Here is a 21,053-nt window from a genome sequence, read left to right as displayed (position 1 = left end):
GTCTTTGCTGAGCCCCCGCTGCTGATGTGTCGGCCCCTTCTGCTGTCTCCAGGTTCTCCGTCCCGCTCCCGTCCCCTTGCCTTGCAGCTGGGGCGGCTTCCTGCTGCACTGTGGTGACGACAGTAGTGGTGAGCCCTCTCAGATTTCCTCCTCTGCTGACTTAAGTCTCTCTCCTGCCTCCTCCTCACACGTCCTCTCTCAGAATTGACCCGTCTCCTTGTGAGGGTCTTCCGTACCCTTCATCCTAACCCCAAGCTCTTCTCCACAAATTCTTCCCTTTGGTCTCTGGCATTCTCCAGTACCTGTAACCCCTGAGCCCTGTAATCAAAACAAGCTTCCATCTTCGGAAACACTTTCTGAAAGGCTGTGTCACCACTGGACCTGCCCACCTGCCACCCGCTCCCTGAGACCCTGTAACCTGACGTACGCCCTCAGCCTCCCTGTAGGATGCTTCTATTCCTACTAAATGACACAGTCAGCAGGTGACTTCCTACGTGGATGGACCTGGAGACTGTCACACTGAGTCAGCCTGACAGAGAAAGACAGCTATCATATGGTATCACTCATATGTGGAATCTAAAAAATTATACAAATGAACTTATTTACAAAACAGAAACAGACACAGGAAACAAAACTACGGTTACCAAAGGGGAAAGGCTGCGGGGGGTGTGTGGGGGGAGACAAAGTAAGAGTTTGTGATTAGCAGATACACACTGCTACATATCAAACAGATAAACAACACGGTCCTACTGTACAGCACAGGGAACTATATTCAATAGATTGTAATAACCTATCATGGAAAAGTATCTGAAAAGGAAGATTTATATATGTATATAAAACTGTACACCAGTAACTAACACAACATTGGAGATCAACTATACTTCAATAAAACAGTAAAAAAGAAAACTGCTAAAGTACTTAAGTAAACAGACTGATCGGTTACTTACAAACAGGGACGACACAAAAAGTTAATTCTCGTCTGAGATCATGGATACGTGTTTTTGAGGATGTGGCTTATGTGGTTCTTTTTTTCCCTGCTGAGGCTGCGATGACCGTTAGCAGCCCTGACTCCACTGGAGGGTGGCTGGATCAAAGTGCTTTTGAGAGCTTCCGTCGAGGCGGTTTCTGAATAAAACACTGGGCATTATAACCTTCCGGCGATCTGGGGTGGGTTTCACCCTCAAATGGGTACATGGGAATATCAGAATGACATACTTTTCGAAAACCTGCCGCGCCAAAGGAGTTTTTCTTCTATTTCAAGTGATAACTTGCAGTTCACCTGGCGCTTTCTCCACAAAGGATTTAGACTTGTCTGCAAATGCTTTTTTTTTTATAAATGTTATCGTTTTTGAGGCAAAAGGGTCACCCTAGGTTACAAAGGAATGTGAGGTGGCTTGCTGAAAGTTGCACGAAGCGTCAGGCATCAGCTCGCGCTCTGAAATCATAGCTGTGACCGTGGGGAGGCTGGCCCGGAAGTTAAGCTTCATGTGTTCTAGAAACTGAAAGTGAAACTCAGCCTTCTTTGCCATGAAAGAGAAATTTCAAAGTCATACCAACAAAGAAGGGTCACCTGGTTCACACCGGTGTGTGGGAGTCAGGGCAGCGCGGTAAATACATGAAGCAGCACCCGCATCCTAACACCTGGGGGAGGGGGTCTGTGTTGGGGGGGCCTTCTCCCATATGCAGGGGGCAGGGGCCTGGAGACGTGCTCCTATGACCTAGAATGTCGTGGCGGTGTGAAACTGTAACGCTTCTTAAATGAATACAAGATGGGCCTTTCAGGATTCAAAGGAGACACAGATGAAGGTAGACTTTAGTTTACTTTTCATTTCTAAAGAAAACGTATTCCCTTAAAAAAAAAAACAAACACAGGCATAGAAAACAAATTTGCAGTTACCAAAGGGGAAGGGTTGGGGGGATAAATTAGGAGTTGGGGATTAGCTACTCCTAAGATACAAACTACTGCGTACAGAACAGATAAACCACAGGGTCCTACTGTGTAGCACAGGGAACTATATTCAACAGCTTGTAACAACCTATAATGCAAAAGAATCTGAAAGAATATATACATGTATCACTGAATCACTATGCTGCACACCTGAAACGAACACATTGTACGCCAACTATACTTCAAAAAAATTTTTTTAAAGCCTGAAGATAATAAAGCTATAGCTCCGGAACGTAAGAGAATGGATGCACCTCCAGGTTTCACAGCCAGAAATTGTGTGTATGACGTGTAAGGCATAAAAGGGACAAAACCATTACTTAATGTTTTACTCTGCTGCCCAGATAATAAATCAGAAGTTAACTGCAAAGAATGCATACAGCTATAATAAGAGTAAAATTAAAATATTACTCAAAACAAAACAAAAAAGTGTTCTCACCATGTTAGATGCAGCTTTTCTATTTTTTTTAAAAAGGAGACAGTAGCCCCAAAATGAAGTTACTGGTGCTAAGCCCATCTCCCCAAACTGAGACTTAAAACGTAACCTGTTTGCAGTTCCAAGCTCCGCCCCCGGGATGGAAGCTTACCCGGCCAGTCTGGAACTTCCGGGTCAGCGCCAGTGAGGTCACCTGCCGGATGGACCCCTTGCTCCCCTAGAGGAAGGGGACCTTGCCTGAAACCAGCTGCTCTTTCCTTCTCCCTCCCCGCTTGTCCCTGTCAGGGTCTTCGGTCCCACACAGCCCCTGGCTCCTTTCTAAACGGATGGCGTGATGCCCAGTTCATGAATCATTGAATAAAGCCAGCTAGAGCTTTACATTTACGCAGCTGAACTTTGTGTTTTAACAGATTTGGTGACGGCGACCGGATCTGAAGGAAACTTCTGGCAGCTCTGCGGACCACAGGAAACACAGGTGAGAGCTCTTGGACTGCATCCTTCCCGGCCTTGCCGAGGGCTGTGGGTAAGTCCCCCTCGGTTCTGGGCGCCGGTCTTGGCCCTGAGTATGGATCTAACTGAACTGGCTTTCCCGCCTCCCCCTTGATTGGAACCCTTGGTTCCACACTGGGAACTGCTCAGTCTGCAGTCCCCCGTCGGCTTGGGATCCTCCCCCAGACTCCGTGTTGGGCGCTGCTCGTGGCCGCCGGGCTCCCCGTTTGTCTGGAACCCGGCCGCGGCGCGGTTCTGAGGGGTGTGCTGGTTCGGCGCCTCCCCCAGTCTCCGGGTCCACGCAAGGCCTTTGTCTTGGCCAGGCTGCGGTGACACCGTTTGGCTACTGCTGGTGTGTTAAGGCGCACGTTTGTTTGTCTTGTGTTGTGTGGATAAAGGCTGCTGCCAAGGGGAATTTCAGAGGCAAAAAAAGCCAGAAAATCGGTGTGCGTGCATCGAGCATTTCAAAGCCGTTGAGAGCACTGACCACCTAACCCAGGGACTCCCGTGTTAGGGGAAGCTGGTCACAGACTAGGTCAGAGTGACCCCAGGTCGCCTGCCAACCTTAAAATTTCCACACAGCGGGGACGCTGTGCAACACCACACAGTCCCCAACCCTGAGGCACAGCCCTCTGAAGTGTTCGTCTGGCTCTGAGAGACCCCGAAAGCCTTCGCCGGGAAGGCGAGACCTTTAGACTCTGGAGTTAGGTCTGCCACCTTCCGCACACCTGCTTATTGTCCATCGAAGATTTATTTGTGTCTGCAAAAATCTTACTGCGAATAACTCAGGGTTGTTGTTTTGGGTCTGAAGAACGTAGCCTGGCAGCCGTCAGGTTGGGGCCCCACAACGTGGCTGGACAGAAATGTGGCTGAACCACCTCTGCGGCTCAGGGCTCTCCAGACGCCGGCAGCGCGCAGGGAGGGTGCAGCGTCATCACGGGGACAGTTCCACCGAGTTGAGATCACTTAAGAAGCGCACTTGAAAGTAAGGGCTCCCAAATCAACCAGACTGGGGACACCTAATTTAACGGGCGTGCAGCAGGCTTCAGAAGGCTTCAGGATGCCAAGATAGCTTCATTAAAAAATTAGTTGCAAAAGGCGAGTGCAAAACTAAAGGCCTAAGAGGGACCTGAAACAAAGGCGGTAAGACGGACTTCACACGAGTCCTACTGCTCCCTCCTGCCGCCCTTTAGTTGGGTACTCGTTCCAGTGACCCTGTCTACACGGCCTTTCTAAAGAGACTACAGGACCGTAAATGGAAGTCCACCAAGTCAGTGGCCTTACAGACAGCCCCACGCAGACCCGCAGAGGGCGACCGCCGTGAGGACGCCTTCCAGGATTGCCGAGGTTCTGAGGGACTTTCTGGTGAACCGCCACACTATTCTCGTAAGCAGCTAAGGCAGACTAAACTGAAAACTAATGGAAAACAGTTGCCAAATTCTTACAGACGCTGGAGCTGCACGCTCTGCTTTAACCCCCGCTCGGAGCCTGCGGACGGGGCCCGGGGAAGCTGGCAGAGGTCGGCCAGGGCGAGGATCCTCACCGGAGTCAGCTTCCTGACACGGCAGGAAAACACGACTTTCGCTCCCTCCCTGGGGATGCTTCTCAAGTCCAAGAGGTGGTTCAGTGCTGCATGGAGCATTTGCTGTCTGTCCCAGCGGAGGCCTGGCAAAATGTTTATAAGGTTTTTTTAAAGTAGCTCAGTGGTTAAAGGTTGGTCAGAAATAAGAGGCTGCTACTCAGAGCCTCACAGGAATTTTTTCAGGCCTCTCCCCCTAAGCCAAAATAAAACTGTGCGCACCCCGGAGAGAAAGAAGAAATCTTCTAAAGCCCTTGTGACAGGACTGACTAAAACATTCCAAAGGCGAACAGCTGTAAATCCAGAACACAGAAATCTTTTCATTTCTATCTTAGCTAGAAATCTTCCTTATGTAAAAGAAAAAAAGCAAATTACGGACAATCACGTTGAATGGGGTGGGCTAACCTATGATGTCATTTAGAGGTTGGAACCCAGTTCTCTGGGGACCTTAGAGCCACTGTCATTATCTTACAAATCTTTGCAAAACTAGAAATGCAGCTCGAGGGGCAGTTCAAAATCCAACTGTTTCTTTTGCCAACCCGCTACCTCCCCTGTTCATCTCAAAAGGCAAGTGTGTATTCTGAAGGTCCATGGGAGCGATTTTAAACTGAAAGTTATAAGGTCTGTGTTTTCATCTGTATTTCTGTGTGTGCTGCTGTATATGCATTATTCTATGCATGGTGTTTTCCATCTCTAGATGGTATTACAATTAATTTGTAAAAGAGCTCGATTTAATTGGTTTGAGGAGAATTAAGCATTAATATGAATTAAGGATTCCTAAAACCCTCAGAAATACACGGGCGTACCTCGGTGATACCGTGGGTTCAGTTTCAGACCGCTGCAGTAAAGCTAATGTCACAATAAAGTGCATCACACTGGTTTCCCAGTGCATGCAAAGGTTATGTTTACATTATGATGTGGTTTCCCAGTGCATGCAAAGGTTATGCTTGCATTATGATGTGGTCTATGAAGTGTGCAATAGCATTTTGTCTAAAAAAAAAAAAACTATGTACCTTAATTTAAAATACTTGATTGCTAAAAAATGCTAACCGTCATGTAAACCTTCAGCAAGTTGCACAATCTTTTTGCTGGTGGAAGATCTTGCCAGGATGTTGGTGGCTGCTGACTGATCAGGGTGGTGGCTGCTGAACGTGGGTGTGGCTATGGTAATTTATAAAAATAAGACAACAGTTAGGTTTGCTCCATTGACTGACTTCCTATCACAAACAATTTCTCTGGAGCGTGCAAGGCTGTTTGATGGCATTTCACCCACAGTAGGACTTCTTTCAGAACTGGAGCCAGTCTTCTCAAACCCTGCCACTGCTTTATCGACTAAGTTTATGTACTGAGTCTTCTGTTGTCATTTCAACAAGTCTTCACAGCATCCTCACAAGAAGTAGATTCTGAATCAAGAAACCTCTTTCCTTGCTCATCCATAGAAGCAGCTCGTCATCCGTTCACGTTCTATGACGAATTTGCAGTGATTCAGTCACATCTTCAGGCTCCACTTGCAGTTCTAGGTCTCTTCCTATTTCCACTACATCTGCAGTGACTTCCTCCACTGAAGTCCTGAATGTCTAAGTCATCCATGAGGGTTGGAATCAACTTCTTCCAAACTCCTGTGGATGCTGATATTCTGACCTCTTCCCATGAATCACAAATATTCTGCATGGCATCCAGAATGGTGAGTCCTTCCCAGAAGGTTTTCAGTTTACTTGGCCCCGATTCATCAGAGGAATCACCATCTAGGGCAGCCTGAGCCTCACAAAACGCATTTCTTAAATAATAAAGCCTGAAAGTTGAAATGACTCCTTGATCCATGGGCTGCAGGGTGGATGTTGTGTTAACATGAACACAACAACAATCTCATTGCACATCTCCAACAGAGCTCTTGGGGGACCAGGTGCGTTGTCAATGATCGGTATTTTTTCTGAGCAGTAGGGCTCACAATTGGGCTTAAAATATTCTGTAAAGCATGTTGTAAACAGATGTGCTGTCACCCAGGCTTTGCTGTTCAATTCACAGAGCACAGGCCGAGTAGATCCAGCACAATTCTTAAGGGCCCTGGGATTTTCAAAACGGTAAATGAGCACTGGCTTCAGTTTAAAGTCACCAGCTGCATTAGCCCCTAACAAGAGGGTCGGCCAGTCCTTTGAAGCCAGGCGCTGACTTCTCCTCTCTAGCTATGAAGGTCCTACATGGCATCTTCTTCCAATATAAGGCTCTATAATCCCCTAAAATCTGCTGTTGGTGTGGCCATCTTCATTGATTAACTTGGCCAGATCTTGCTAAGGTAAGTTGCCACTTCACCTTGCACTTGGATATTATGGAGATGGTGTCTTTCCTTAAACCTCATGAACCAACCTCCGCTAGCTTCATACTTCTCTTCTTCCGCTTCCTCAACTCTCTAAGCCTCCTTAGGGTTAAGGAGAGGTAAGGCCTTGCTCTGGATGAGGCCCTGGGGATGCTGTGGTCTCCATTATCAGCAATAAGGCTCTTTTGCTTTCTCACTGTTCGTCTGTTCACGGTAGCAGCACCTTTAATTTGCTCCGAGAACTTCTCCTTAGCGCTCACACGTTGGCTAATGGTTGGTGCGAGAGGCCTCACTTTTGATTTCAAGTCAGAGATGTGGGGGCTCTTCCTTTCACGGAACACTTAGAGGCCGTTGTAGGGTCATCAATTAGCCTACTTTCAATACTGTCGTGTCTCAGGGGATAAGGAGGCCCAAGGAGAGAGACGGGGGAATGGACAGTCAGAATACACGCAACGTTTGTCAGTTAAGTTTGTCGTCTTATATGGGCGTGGTTCATGGTGCCCCAAAACGATTACAGTAGTAACATCAGTTATCACAGATCACCATAACAAATACAATAAAAGGTTTGAAATATGGCGAGAATTAACAAAATGTGACAGAGACACGGAGTGAGAAAATGCCACTGGAAAAATGGTACCAAGAGATTTGCTCAGTGCAGGGTGGCCACAAACCTTTAATTTGTTTAAAAAAAGAAAACTGCATTATCTCGTGAAGCACAATAAAACGAGGTCTGCCTGCAACAGAAACGAAGCCAAACGCTTCTCAAGTTCAGAAGATCTGAGATAACCTTTGGTAAATAACAGCTAATTGATGTTTGTTGCAAGTATGTCTTCAGAATGATCAGTACTAAAAATACTGTGAATGTACAACTTTATTCTGCTTGGTTTATTGGTCAAGTAAGTCCATGTTAGCTCCGTTACAAAGGTTTTCAGCAAGAAAAATAGCCCGGGATGGTGTCTGGCCTCGTCCAATGTCTCGTATTTTTTGCGGGTGTCTAAAACATGATTATTGAGGACAAATGATTTAAACTGATGTAAATGGGAACAAAAGGTTTTAGATAAACTTCTAAAGAGGAACTAAATATATTTGGGTCTATTAGAAAATATTTTTAAAATTGTTTCCTCTGAACTTTTTGGTGTCCTGAAATCTTAGTTTTGCTAAGTTAAAGGATGGCTAGTCATTGAATGTCTCGATCATTTCCAAATAAGATAAAGTACTGAAAACCTAGTTACTGAACAGAGCTCCATCTACTTTTGGCTTCCTTTTACAGAGGAACTAAATATATTTGGGTCTATTAGAAAATATTTTTTTGTGACGTACTGAAACTATTACTATGAGAAAGCGTATGTTCAAGAAATTTTTAAAAGTATAAAATGCATCAAGCCATAGGATGCTGATATAAAAAGACAGTTTACAATTGTTCATTTTCACTAAAATTAAGGGTTTTTTAAAAAAGGGTTAAACATGTTTATATATATCATTAAAGCTATTAGAAATGATAAGGACAACATCTCTGCACGCAGGGAAAGTAGGGGGTGTGGTTTTGGCAAAAGAAGGTATGACGAATGGAGATGCATTTTTATCGAGAAAAAAGAGGAATTTCGTCTTTAAGTGAGACTGGTTATTTCAGAACGGTAAAAAGGGAAAACACAGGACAAAATCGAGGAAAGTTTGTGGGGAAAAGAATCTTGGGAACTGAATTTTATGCCCGGGCAAGCTGGCTAAGATTGGGATGAATTTATTTAAGTGAAAAAAAAATTTTACTCAAAATTAGAATTGGTTTTCTCTATGTTAATTTTTTTTTTTTTTGGTCTACTTCTGATAAGAGATTATGGAAGGTTTTTCCAAAATAACCTCCTATGATTCGGATTATCTTTATCGGATCTTTGATTAAACTGAGCCTTCTCTATTATGAGAGTTCTTTTGAACAATTATTTAACTTTCTATATTTACCTGTGAAGTCTTCAATCGATCACCTTGGTTAACTGGATAACTACTATTTCACAGTGACCTAATGTTCCTATTTGATCAAGTGTTTTTAAACCTTCTGATTTTTTAATTGAATAACAGTTGATAACCTTTTGATGTTTTTAATAAACCTCCCCCAAATCAAATTCTAAATGAAGCCTTTTTGACTGTGAACGAACTTTAAGATTCTCCACAGGGCCCCTGGAACATTTCAAAAGATTTGTTTTCTCTCCTTATAAAATGAAAGATGTTAAGCTAATTTGGGTTACTTGATGTGTAAATGTCATGGAAAGCACTGTCAAGCAAGAAGCAACACTAAGCCTCTTTGATGTTGTATTTGTAGAGAGAATTGTGCTCTCAACATTGATGTGTCCTGGGATCATGTAATCAGTCAGAATCCGGTTGTTACCTTAAAATGTACATCACAGCAATAACTCCAGTTCCTTATCAAATGAACTCTCATCAGGTCTTTAACCACGGGCATCGTAAGTCTTTGTCAGTTACCAAGAGTTACTGTCTTGCTTTGAGGCTTTTGCAAAAGTGTGTCTTCAAAAGGGCTTCATCTCTGGGGAGATTCACGGAAGGGGCTTTGGCAAACACAGGTTTGTGATAACTTTAAACTCGTAAAACTGACCTGGGTAAAAATTTCCAGATCTAATGGAAAAAAACTGGATTTAAGCAGAACAAGCATTAGTAACACAGGAATGAAGTGATGAGGACGATGATTATGATTTTTACGACCTCCTGTTTGAAACCTTGCTGGCACCTCAGTGTTTTTCCCTTTCCAGATTTGAGATTTCTCTTGAGCTGTCATGATTGGCAACAATTTGGTAAAGTCTACCTCTGTAAACAAAGGTAAACGTTTACTTTTTTCTTTTATCTGATTTCTCCAGAGACTCTTGAGTGTTCCCTTTATGGCAAAACAGTTGTTTACATAAGGTCAGTGAGCATCTGCTCTCCTGGGAACAGAACTCAGTTGCCTGTATTCGCCGCGGTATTACCAAGGCTTTGACGGGAATTTCACGTGTGAGAGACGTGGGCGCAGACTCAGATGTGACCAGACAGCTTTAAAGAACTAAGGCTGACTTTACGGAGCCAATCAAGTTCCTTGGAAAAACTGAACTCTCACTCTGGTACCAAGGCTCCCAGGGCCTTACCAGGTGAGTGTGAAAGGTGACTTCCTGGCAGGCCCGGGAACCTCAGGATGTGTTTCGGACCTCAAGAGAGGAATTCATCCAAACGTACAGTACTGAAGGGAAAATCCGATTCCAAGAGTTTGGCTTGGCTTCCTGGCCTCAGACTTCAGAGTTCAACAGGAGATTCTTCACAGCGAGCAGTCTTTAAATGTGCTTACGTGGTCACTCACTATTCTTTCTGCACTTATGTAATTAACCAGGCCCAGTTTAATGCAAATTCGTTTTACTGAGATTATCTTTGATGAAATAAATGCAAGTGATTGTAGAGAAAAAAAATGACGCCTGCACCTCTGAAGATAACTAGATTTGAATCCCGCTAATCATTTTTGAGGTTCTGTTACATAGCTGTAAACTGGACAGGATCTTGACTACTTCCCGTTTGCTCAGTTAACTAGCAGTGACTCTGCAAACCAACACTTCCAGTTTCCTCCCACCCTTCTGACTTGGAGCCACTAAGAACAAGGACTCACTTGGGTCTCTCTGGAAGGGGCTAAGCCAGCTTCTCCTCCCTAACCAGATGGCAGCCAAGCCGCAGGGACTGGGATCCTGGGTGCACAGCTCACAGCTGAAGGCGCCCCCCACCCCGACCGCTGGTCTGTGGACACCGCCGAGGGCCTCGAGAGCAAACGGACCGAGAAAAGCAGCAGCCCGCCGTCTCACTTTAAGTATGAAACCCTCTCTTCTTCAGTTTCTTTGCTCTGGCATTGGGCTGGGATGATGCCCCCAACACCCCTATCTATCTATCTCCCAGGCCATTGCTAAGTGTGGGGGTGGGGTGGTGGTATCTTTTAGATTGCTGGATTTCTCATCAGAAAAACTCTGATCTCTCCATGATAGGAGGGAGCCCCTGGTCTGTGTCCCTTTCTCTGGTTAACAACCCCCAACTTGGGGAACTTTGCATTCAGGCTCTGAACAAAGAAAGGGACATAGTGCAGGTGACCGAACACTTCCTATGCCAGGGCCCTGTTTCGTGAGCCGCGGTGACCTGTCGCACCTGGATGAACACTTCTGAGGAAGTGGAAGCTCAGTTATCATAAAAACACTGAACAAGCCATTTGGTTTAAAGAGGTGACTCCTTCAATGGGGTTTTTCTTTGACTTCTTTCATTTGATTGGCTTGGGTCCTGGGGCTGAAGAGCGCTCCAGACATTGTCCCCAGCTACTGACCACCGAGTAAATGATTTCCCTAAGAGGACAACTTCAAAAAGGGATGAAGAGCATGGCCAGCTTAAAAACGGTCACCCTGAACTCTGTGGCCTGTGAATGCCACACAAAGGCTCATAGGAAACAGAGCTTTGGAGTGGCAGTTGGGAGTGGTACTAATGCCTTAAATTTTGATCACATCCCTCAGTTAAGCGGAGGGTCTGATCAAAAGATGGGGGTGGGTGATTGTTTAAAACAGAAAAAAGAGATAATAGTCCCACAATGGAATCATTTATGGTAAACCAACATCTCCAAACCGGGACTTCATGCCTAACCTAACTGCAGTTCCAACCTTCCCCAGGAACGTAACCTTAACCGGTCAGCCTGGAACCTCCTGATCAGCACTAGTGAGGGTCCATCTGACAGACCCCTGTTCATCCTCGAGAGGAAGGTGGCCGTGCTGAAACACCGTGCTCTTCCCTTGTCGCTCCCTGCTTCCTGCCTAGAAAAGGCTCCATTTCACACAGCTCCTCAGAGCGCCTTTCTGTGTGAGAGATGAGATGCTGCTCCAGTCATTAAGTGTTTAAAAAGATAATTAGGACTCTAAATTTACTCAGTCGGATTTTCTGTTGTAACACTTTCCAGACCCTCTGGTTTTCCCCTGGTGTTGTCACAGATCAGAGAAACTTTGGGTACTTGACTTATTAATATTTTTCTCTAGCATAATTAAAAGGAGAGGAAAGCTATTTTTCTGTTTTTTCTTTCCTGTAGGTGAACATTTAGTTACTCAACAGATGACATGTCACTAAGACACTGCCATGGTATGGGTACGTAGGAAGCACTATCTGGACGAAGAAGTAGGGTAAGATTGAATGCTCTTCCCTGTTTCTACCTGGGAAGGTTCACCTTTCTTAGCTTCGGTTTTCCCATAGGTAAAATTGAACAAAAATAGCTACTTCACTGGGATTAATAAAATTAAATATTCTTAAAGTTCCTAGGAAACTATCTGGCACAAGATAGGCTCCCAAAAAAGGTAGTTTTAATTATATTTTTCTTTAAAGTATGTTGGAGTAGAGATGGCTGGTTGCCTATCTTTCTTTCTTAGTAAAAAAAAATTTATTCTGGATGACAATGTGCCCATCTGAAAGATTCAACATTCTAGCTTTCCTTACAGCTATAGAAGAGTCAGAGAGATGTAAGCCAAAGTTTTTTGTGGGCCTTATGGAGAAGTAGTTTAATAAAGAAGAGTCAGTTGGCAAGGGGTTGTTTTACCCTTTCTCTCTTCCTCCTGCTTCCTGAATAGATTGTGGCTATGAGGGCTGGACTCCAGCAGCCATGCTGGGCTGTGGAGTACCTTTGAAGATGGAAACCTAGTGCAGTAGATGATGGAACAGGGCAGATGGTTCCTGGATCTCTGACATCATAGAACTATCATACTTGCTTTGAACCATACATGTGTTACTCCGTTTATATGAAGAGAGAAACACTTCCATCACATTTAAGTCATTATTATTTTGTGTCCTGTTACTAGCAGCCAATGCAATTTCTAATCAACATACACATTATTTCACATTTAGACAATTCTGAAATTGGGAGATGGCTTCTAGTATATAGTTTTAAAATAATTTTGTCTATCGAGAAAATAAGGCATCTAATCATTAATGGTGTCTTAAAGGAAACAGATTATTCTTCCAAGTTAGGACTTTTTTCTCCTACTTACTACTTAGAGAACTCTTTCCTTTTCCTACCTAATTCTAATTTAATCACCAGTTTTAGAGTCTTACGAACAGTAGGTCCCCAAGAGACGTTTGTTGAATTAATAGCAACCTTCTTAAAGAAAGTAGTTTGTGAAATGTGCTTTCAAGGATTTCTGATTAATTTATTTTTAAAAGATTATAATTTACTTGTTAGTGAGCAAAGTTAAAAGATTCCACCCAGGGACCCACCGATCTACACATGAAACAATTTCTCCTGAAAAGCTGATGGAACAGCTTCTGCACGAGAAATGGCAGACCATGTAGAGCTGAATAAGGGGTATGGAGACCCTGCATCAACAGGAACTACCTGGGACACAGTGATTTAAAGGGCGCTTAGACTGCGTGTGAAGGAATCCACTTACTAACCCCTAGAGCATCTGCCAGACACCTGGGGAACTGCTGGGACTCACGCCAGGGTTGGCGCTTTTGAGGACTGCAATTTCTTGTATCCCCTCCACCTTAATAGATGGCTAGGAACAAAGTCCAGACACTCTATAGCCAGCCTGTCAAGGCTGCCACAGCATGCCCCAGGTCCAACCAGCACGGCCACAGGACACCCTAGCTCCAGCCTTTCCGTGAAGGCAGCCCCAGCAGGCTCCAGACCCCTGCAGCCAGCCAGTCTGCCAAAAACCCCAGAAAAACTCCTAATGAAATAGAGAAAAGTTAGTTACCTGATTTAAGAGTTCAAAGTAATGGTCATAAAGATGCTCACTGAACTCAGGAGAAGAATGAACACAGGGAAAACTTCAACAAAGAGTTAGAACCAATCAAAACTGAGTAATATGAAAACAAATGAAAAATACACGACAGGGAATTAACAGCAAATTAAACGATACAGAAGAATGGGTCAGCAATCTGGAAGACAGAATAGTGGGAATCACCCAACCAGAACAGCAAAAAGAAAAAATAATTAAACAGAGGCTAGCTTAAGTTACCTCTGGGGGACAACATCAAGCCTACTAACAGTCACATTTTAGGGGTCCCAGGAGGAGGAGAGAGAAAGGGGCTAAAACCTTCCCTGACTTGGGGATGGAAACAGATATCCAGGTCCAGGAAGCACAGAGAGTCCCAAACAAGATGAACCCAAAGAGATCTGCATCAGGACACACTATAATTAAAATGCCAAAAATTAAAGATAAGAATATTAAAAACAGCAAAGGGAAAAGCAAATAGTCACAAATAAAGAAACTCTTACAAGCGTGTCAGCTGAATTTTCATCAGAAGCTTTCGCCAGAAGGCGGTGGCGTGATGTGTTCAAGGTGCCGAAAGGAGAAACCTTACACCACGAATACTCTACCCTGTAAGGTTATTCTTCAGAGTTGAGAGAGCAAGAATTTTGCAAACAAGCAAAAACTAAAGGAGTTCATCACAACTTAACTGGCCTTATGAGAAACGTTAAAGGGTCTTCATTAAGTGAAAAGAAAAGGCCATACCTAGAAATACAAAAAAACCCCCAAAACTCACTGACAAAGGCAAATACATAGTAAAGGCATGGAACAGCCACTTAAAAAGCTAGCATGAAGGTTAAAAGAAAAAAAGTAAAATGAACTATAACTACAAAATAAAAAGATGTAAAATATAATGTCAAAACACATTGGGGAGGGGAGTACAAATGTAGCTTTGAGAATGCTTTTGAGCATTCAAGCTTAAGTGACTTTGAACTTAAAATAAACTGACATATAAATATATGTTGTTGAGACACATGGAGCTCATGGGTAACCAAAAACCTATGATGCACAAAAAATGAAGAGAAAGGAACACAAGTGTAACATTAGAGTCACTGATCAAACCACATGGGAAGAGACAAAGGAACTAGAGGACCTACAAAAAGAGCCAGAAAGCAGTTAAAATGGCCATAACTACATACCTAGCAATAATCACTTTAAATCAGTGCTCCAATCAAGAGACACAGGGTGGCTGGATGGATAAAAAAAAAAAACCAAGACCCATCTACATGCTGCCTCCAAGAGGCTCACTTTAGATCTAAAGACAGACTGAAAGTGAAGGGACAGAGAAGGATATTCCATGTAAATGGAAATAAAAAGCTGGGGTAGCAATATTCATTTCCAACAAAATAGACTTTAATACTGTAACAAGTGACAAAGAAGGGTATTACATAATAATATAGGGCTCAATCCAAGAAGAGGATTTAATATCCATAAATATTTATGCACTCAACACAGAAGCCCATACATATGTAAAGCAAGCATTACCAGGCACAGAGGGAGAAACTGAGAGTAATGCAGTAATAGTAGGGGACTTTAACTTCCCACTGTCAGCAATGCATAGATTATCCAAACAGAAAAATCAACAAGGAAAAGCTGGCCTTAAATGACACATTAAACCAAAAGATAAACAGAACATTCCATTCAAAAATGGAATACGGATTCTTTTTGTACATTTTCCAGGTAAATCATGTTAGGGCACCAGAAAATTTAGACTGAAATCGTATCAAGCATCTTCTCTGACCACAATGGCATGAAACTTTCCAAAATCTATAGGATGCAGTTCTAATAGGAAAGTTCATGCCTACCTCAAGAAATAAGAAATATCTCAACCAAATTTTATAACTAAAGGAACTAGAAAAAGAGGAAACAAAGCCCCAAGTTAGTAGAAGGAAGGAAATAATTAAGATCAGGGTGGAAATAAGTAAACTAGAGACAAAAATAACAGTAGAAAAGATAACTGAGACTTAAGTAAGGGGTGGTTCTTTGAGGAGATAAACAAAACTGATAAACTTTTAGCCACTTTCATCAAGAAAATAGATGGCTCAGATAAATACAATCAGAAATAAAAGGAAAGTTACAGCTGACACCACAGGAATACAAAGAATCATGAGACAACCTAAAAGAAATGGATAAATTCCTAGTAATATTCAACCTTCCAAGACTGAATCAGGAAGAAATAGAAAATCTGAACAAACCCATTACCAGAAGTGAAATTGAATCAGTAATAAAATAAAAATTCCAATAAACAAAAGTCCAGAACTAGACTGCATCACAAAGGAATTCTACTTAACATATAAAAAAAAAAAGTAATGAAAAGTAAGGAATGCTTCTAGACTCATTTGACAAGGCCAGCATTACCATGAGGTCAAAACCAAAGACACCACACAAAAAAAGAAAATTACAGGCCAGTACCTCAGATGAATATAGAGGTAAAAATCCTCAACAAAATATAAGCAAACCAAATTCTTTCAATATATTGTTCAATCAAACACCATGATCAAGTGGGATTTATCACAGGGATGCAAAGATGGTTCAATATCAGCAAATAAATCGGTATAATACACCATGTTAACAAAACGAAGGATACAGATGATACAAAGCATTTGACAAAATTCAATATCCATTCATGATAAAAACTCTCATCAAAGTGGGCACAGAGGGAATGTACCTGAACATAATAAAAGCCGTATATGACAAACCCACAGCTAGCATCATATTCCACGGTGAAAAGCTGAAAGAGCTTTTCTTCTAAGATCAGGAACAAGCCAAGGATGCTCACTCTCATCACTTTTATTCAACATAGCATTGGAGGTCCTAGCCATAACAATCAGACAAGAAAAGGAAATAAAAGGTATCCAAATCGGAAAGGAAGTGAAACTGTGACTATTTGCAGATGACATGATACTATGATCCACAGAAAACCTTAAAGACACCACGAAAAAACTATGAGAGCTAATAAATTCAATAACGTTTCAGGATAGGAAATGAAAATACAGGAATTTGTTCCATTTCTATACACTAATAATGAACTATCAGAAAGAGAAACCATGAAAACAATCCCGTTTACAACTGCATCAGAAAATGAAATACCCAGAAATAAATCTAACCGGAGGTGGAAGACCTGTATTCTGAAAACTAAAAGACACTGATAGAGGAGATTAAAGAGGATATGAAGAAGTGGAAAGATATCCCATGTTCATGGATTTGAAGAATTAATATTGTTAAAATGTCCATACTGCTGAAAATAACCCACCGATTTAATGCAACCCCTATCACAATAACCATTTTTCACAGAACTAGAACAAATTATCCTGAAGTTCGCATGCAACCACAAAAGACCCTGAATAGCCAAAGCAATCTTTGTTTTGTCAAGCAAGTCCCACACTGCTTAAATCCTCGTTGTTATATAAATTAAACCAAATTGCAAAAAATAAGCAAGCAGATAAAAGAATCCATAAATAGGGCCCTTTCCCAACTGACTACGTTAGAGAATTACTCGGAGTGAATCATCATTCATGTCAGTGGCTGCTTTTTACACTCACCTGTGGTATTTGCTTACATACAAGTTCTGAATGAGAAATCAGGGCATCTCAAAACAACTCAGCGTCCTTCAGAAAGTGTAATGCAAGCTTTGCCTCCCCACCATCTCTTATTTCTAAAAGGACTCAATTCTTTGAAATCTAAGGAGTGAGACAGTCATTTTAGATTTGATGTGTAGATTCTCTGCCACGTGTTCTCACTCATCTGCTTCTCTGGTTTTGGTAAAGCGTTACAAAGGCTTGGGACCTTAAGAGCATTTCCTGTAGCAGGAACAAAGCAAACGCTGCCTGAGACAGTAACTGACAAGCAGAGGAGGAAATATCCCTGTTTTCTGCGAAGCGGGATTCAGAGCAGCCTTCCCCGTAAAATGCAACCATACAAACAAACGTACAAAAACCGTGGGGAAAGATGCCAAGTGAAGCCGGATTATATAATGCCTCCTAGAAGCCTGGTTTGAAGTGTATTTAGCCTTCTGACAAAAGCCTCGCAATATTTCAAGAGGAAAAGTGGACAGCAGGTCTAGGGCGCAGAGCAGGAGAGTGGGGCCGAGTTCCTGACTTTGCTGTTTGGTGACGTACCTGCACCATCCCAGAGCAACAGAGACTTTTAATCTCCAGGAGGAAATTTCTAGCAGGGAATTTCTCGAACCCTTGCTATCAGAAATTCCAAACTCCTTCCTGCTGCAGAACATAAGCCTACTTCCTCTTAAAACAGTTTATCCTAATCCTTCTACTCCTTAATGCCTCCTGGGTGCAGCCCCTCCACCCCTCTTGCCCAAGACCCTTTCTGCCTATTCAAATTCTAATTTCTAGTTTTTCTCAGCTCTGGTGCTTAGAGCCTACATTCCTCAGTTTAACATTACTCACCACCTTTAGAAGGATCATTCTTGCCTCTTTTATCAGAGTATGAAATTCTCCAGGTTAGGAACTATATTAGATGCTCCTGTACCTTTCACAGTGCTTTGAATACACATATGATCACTGAGTGCTTTTTCATAGTCAGTTTCTCTTTATTTTAGTTTAGTGTGTTGATCATCTAGAGGTCCTCTGTAACTTGTACACATACTAAGGTAGGTCATTATCATCAAGGCTTGAAACAGAACAAGAGAAAAAAATCTTCACCCTCTTTCGACCTTAACCACGTGGTCCCACGTGGGTCCACTTATTTATTCTAAGTTACACCCAATGGGGACAGGATCAAGAAGAGCAGAGAAATAAAGAGAGAAAATCATAAAGCTCGTCCACGAGGGCTGCTCTACAAGGATGTTCATTTCAGTGTTACTTAAACCAGAACAAAAAGTTAGAAACATTCTGATTAGATAAGTCACATTGTCTTAACATGTTTAAACCTAGAGAGTGTTACAAATGCAAGTTACGGAACAATATGTACATATAGTGGGTCGCTATTTTTATTTTTTAAAATCTAGTGGCTGAAAAATCTAGAAGGCTAAACTTCAAAGTATTAATAGTGATTATATCCAAATGGCAGAATTATATATGCTTTTGTTCTCTGAGCATATAAGTACCTTCCAGATTTTGTAAAATGATCCCAAATAACTTTTAAGTCAGAAAAATTTTTTTAAAAAAAATTTTAAGGAAAACGTTGAGGAGGAGAATCTTCCCAGAACAGGAGAGACACTTCTGACAAAAATCACCCTTTTGCCTCACTGCTCAGGACCTCACTGATAAAGCCAACGCTGAAGGATGACCTACTGTCCTTAAAAAGGACAGTAACAGTGCACGCACATCTTGATCTGTTTTTTTCCAACTTTTGTCTCTTCAAATACACGTATGGTAGGCGAACAGACAGCTGCCACACCCTGTCTCCCCCCACAAAGCTCTGCTGTTACATAAGTCACACGCTGCTTAGAACCCTTGTATGTAAGTAAACCAAACTTTGCAAAACGGGTGAATAGACAAGTTCAGAAGGAAAGGAAGGCCCTTTACCAGCCAAGTACATTAAAAAAAATTTAACATGTTAATGGTGTGTAGAGGAGAAGAAACTTGTTTAAATGGATGGAAGATGGACTCAGAGGTAGAGAAGAACTACATGGAGAGAGCACCCCACATCTCCAAATGAGGGCTGCCAGGGGCACCCAGCTTTACTGGGTGAGATACGGATGAAAGGGTGTCGGGGCGGAAGCCTTACCTTGGTCTGGAACGTGCAGAACATGTGCGTTAAGAACGGATGCTCCCAGGCCAAGGAGAGAACTCGCTTCTCTACCATTGTACACTCCACATCGTCGTCCATCAAAACCACGTCTTTCTTTAAGGCTTTTATTGCAAAGAACTGATTGGTTTTCTTGAACTCTGCCAGGAAGACCTAGAAGGCAGGGGAACAAGGGACTTTATCTTAGACTTCGGATTCACACTCATTAAAGAAGAGCCACGAAGTCTTTCTCCGATCCTCCGCCATCCCCTTTATGGAGGCAAAACAGCTTGCTGGCGTGGGATGGTATGAAACAGTTCCATCCTCTCTGTACCTTTCAAAGGGTTTCACAGAGCTACTGTGCAAATGGGATGGGTTATTATCAGCCCCTGAAAAATTCTGTCTAAAAAAAGTGTGCCCTGTCTGCCCAGGGACCTGAGTACGTTTATTTAAAAAATTCACAGAGACAAATGTGCACTGAAGGAAGAAGCAGCAAGTAGTGGAAAGGAGGACTTGACTGCTCTTGAAATATCACTGAAAATGAGCGTACAACCTTACTCCAAGTTTTACCCACTTTTTCAAGGCAAAAAAGAATGTGTGAGGAACAGAGATGTCCTGGTGTGCTTAAAGAATGCATCGCATTTCCTCTGATGGTACAGACATCAGTACCATCTTCAGGACCTACTATGTGCCAGACATTCTGCTGTGTGCAGATTTTATTGTCTGTTTAATTCTTAGCTCAGAACACTCTGCAAGACAGATCGTAATTAAAAAAAAAAAAAACTAGGCTCAAAGGGTAACTTAACTTCTTCAAATTCATGGAGCTACTCAGCGGAAAATCTGACTCCAAAGTTTACTTTTGCCCCTTGCTTTCAAGAACACCAGATGGCACATAATGGAGAGTTTCTCCAGCTTTCACTCTTGCAAATGATGCAGCAACAGACAATTGACAGCAGCGAAGACGTGGCATTTGGAGACAGGAAGCTCCAGCTCAGGCCTCATTTTGCAGATGCTTTACTAGCTGTGGGAATGTGGGCAAACAAACTAGCCTTCCTGGGGCTTCCGTTTCCTAACGTGTAAAAGGGTTAACTCTCACTGCGTTGCTAACTTACAGGACTGCTGTGAAAATCAAAAGGGAAGTGATTTGCAAACTACAGAATGCTTTCTAAATGACAGTGGTTGGAATCTAAGAAATGAAATGAATTTATATAACAAAACAGAAACAGACTCATAGAGAACAAACCAGCGGTTAGCAGTGGGGAGAGGGGAAGCGGGGAGGGGCAAGATGGGGGAGGGGATTAAGAAGAACAAATTATTATGTATAAAATAAATAAGCAAAGGATTCTATTGTACAGCACAGGGAAATATAGCTATTTTGTAATATCCTTTAATAGAGTGTAATCTGTAAAACTATTGAATCGCTATGTTGTACATTTGAAACTAAATATTATAAATCAACTCTACTCAAAAGAAACAACAAACCCTTGTCACTTGTTTCTTTTAGTGACTTCTAGGGAACGTTGAAGTCAGTGACGCTACACCAGTAGTGAAAACGCACATGTCTATGCTTAAAATAATGCAGGGTGGACACGGAGCTTTGGGGTGGTTGGCTCGACAGAGGGGCTAAAGCTCAGATGAGAATTCAGGCAAACAAGTGACGCGCGTATCTCCAGAAGAACATGCAGTTTGTTCTCCTGGGCCTCAAAATCAACGCGGATCCAGAACACAGAGGCTGCCATATTGGTGAGGAACCATACTTCCCATGTAGAGTGAAAACAAAGAAGAAAAACAAGTGTTGGAGTATCTTTGGT

At 42.6% G+C, this 21,053-nt stretch overlaps 1 protein-coding gene across 1 annotated transcript in view; it reads right to left on the bottom strand.

Moving 5' to 3' along the window:
* The window catches only part of PRKCQ (protein kinase C theta), a 131,320-nt gene that overhangs the window by 35,668 nt on the left and 74,599 nt on the right, over positions 1–21,053 (bottom strand). Inside the window, exon 12 of the mRNA XM_072954996.1 lies at positions 19,243–19,416. Coding sequence (XP_072811097.1) covers positions 19,243–19,416 — 174 coding nt within the window. The remainder of the gene's footprint in view (positions 1–19,242; positions 19,417–21,053) is intronic.

This window comes from Vicugna pacos, chromosome 35 (genome assembly GCF_048564905.1).
Source record: "Vicugna pacos chromosome 35, VicPac4, whole genome shotgun sequence".
Lineage (NCBI taxonomy): Eukaryota > Metazoa > Chordata > Mammalia > Artiodactyla > Camelidae > Vicugna > Vicugna pacos.
This window is presented reverse-complemented; position numbering and strand designations above follow the sequence as displayed.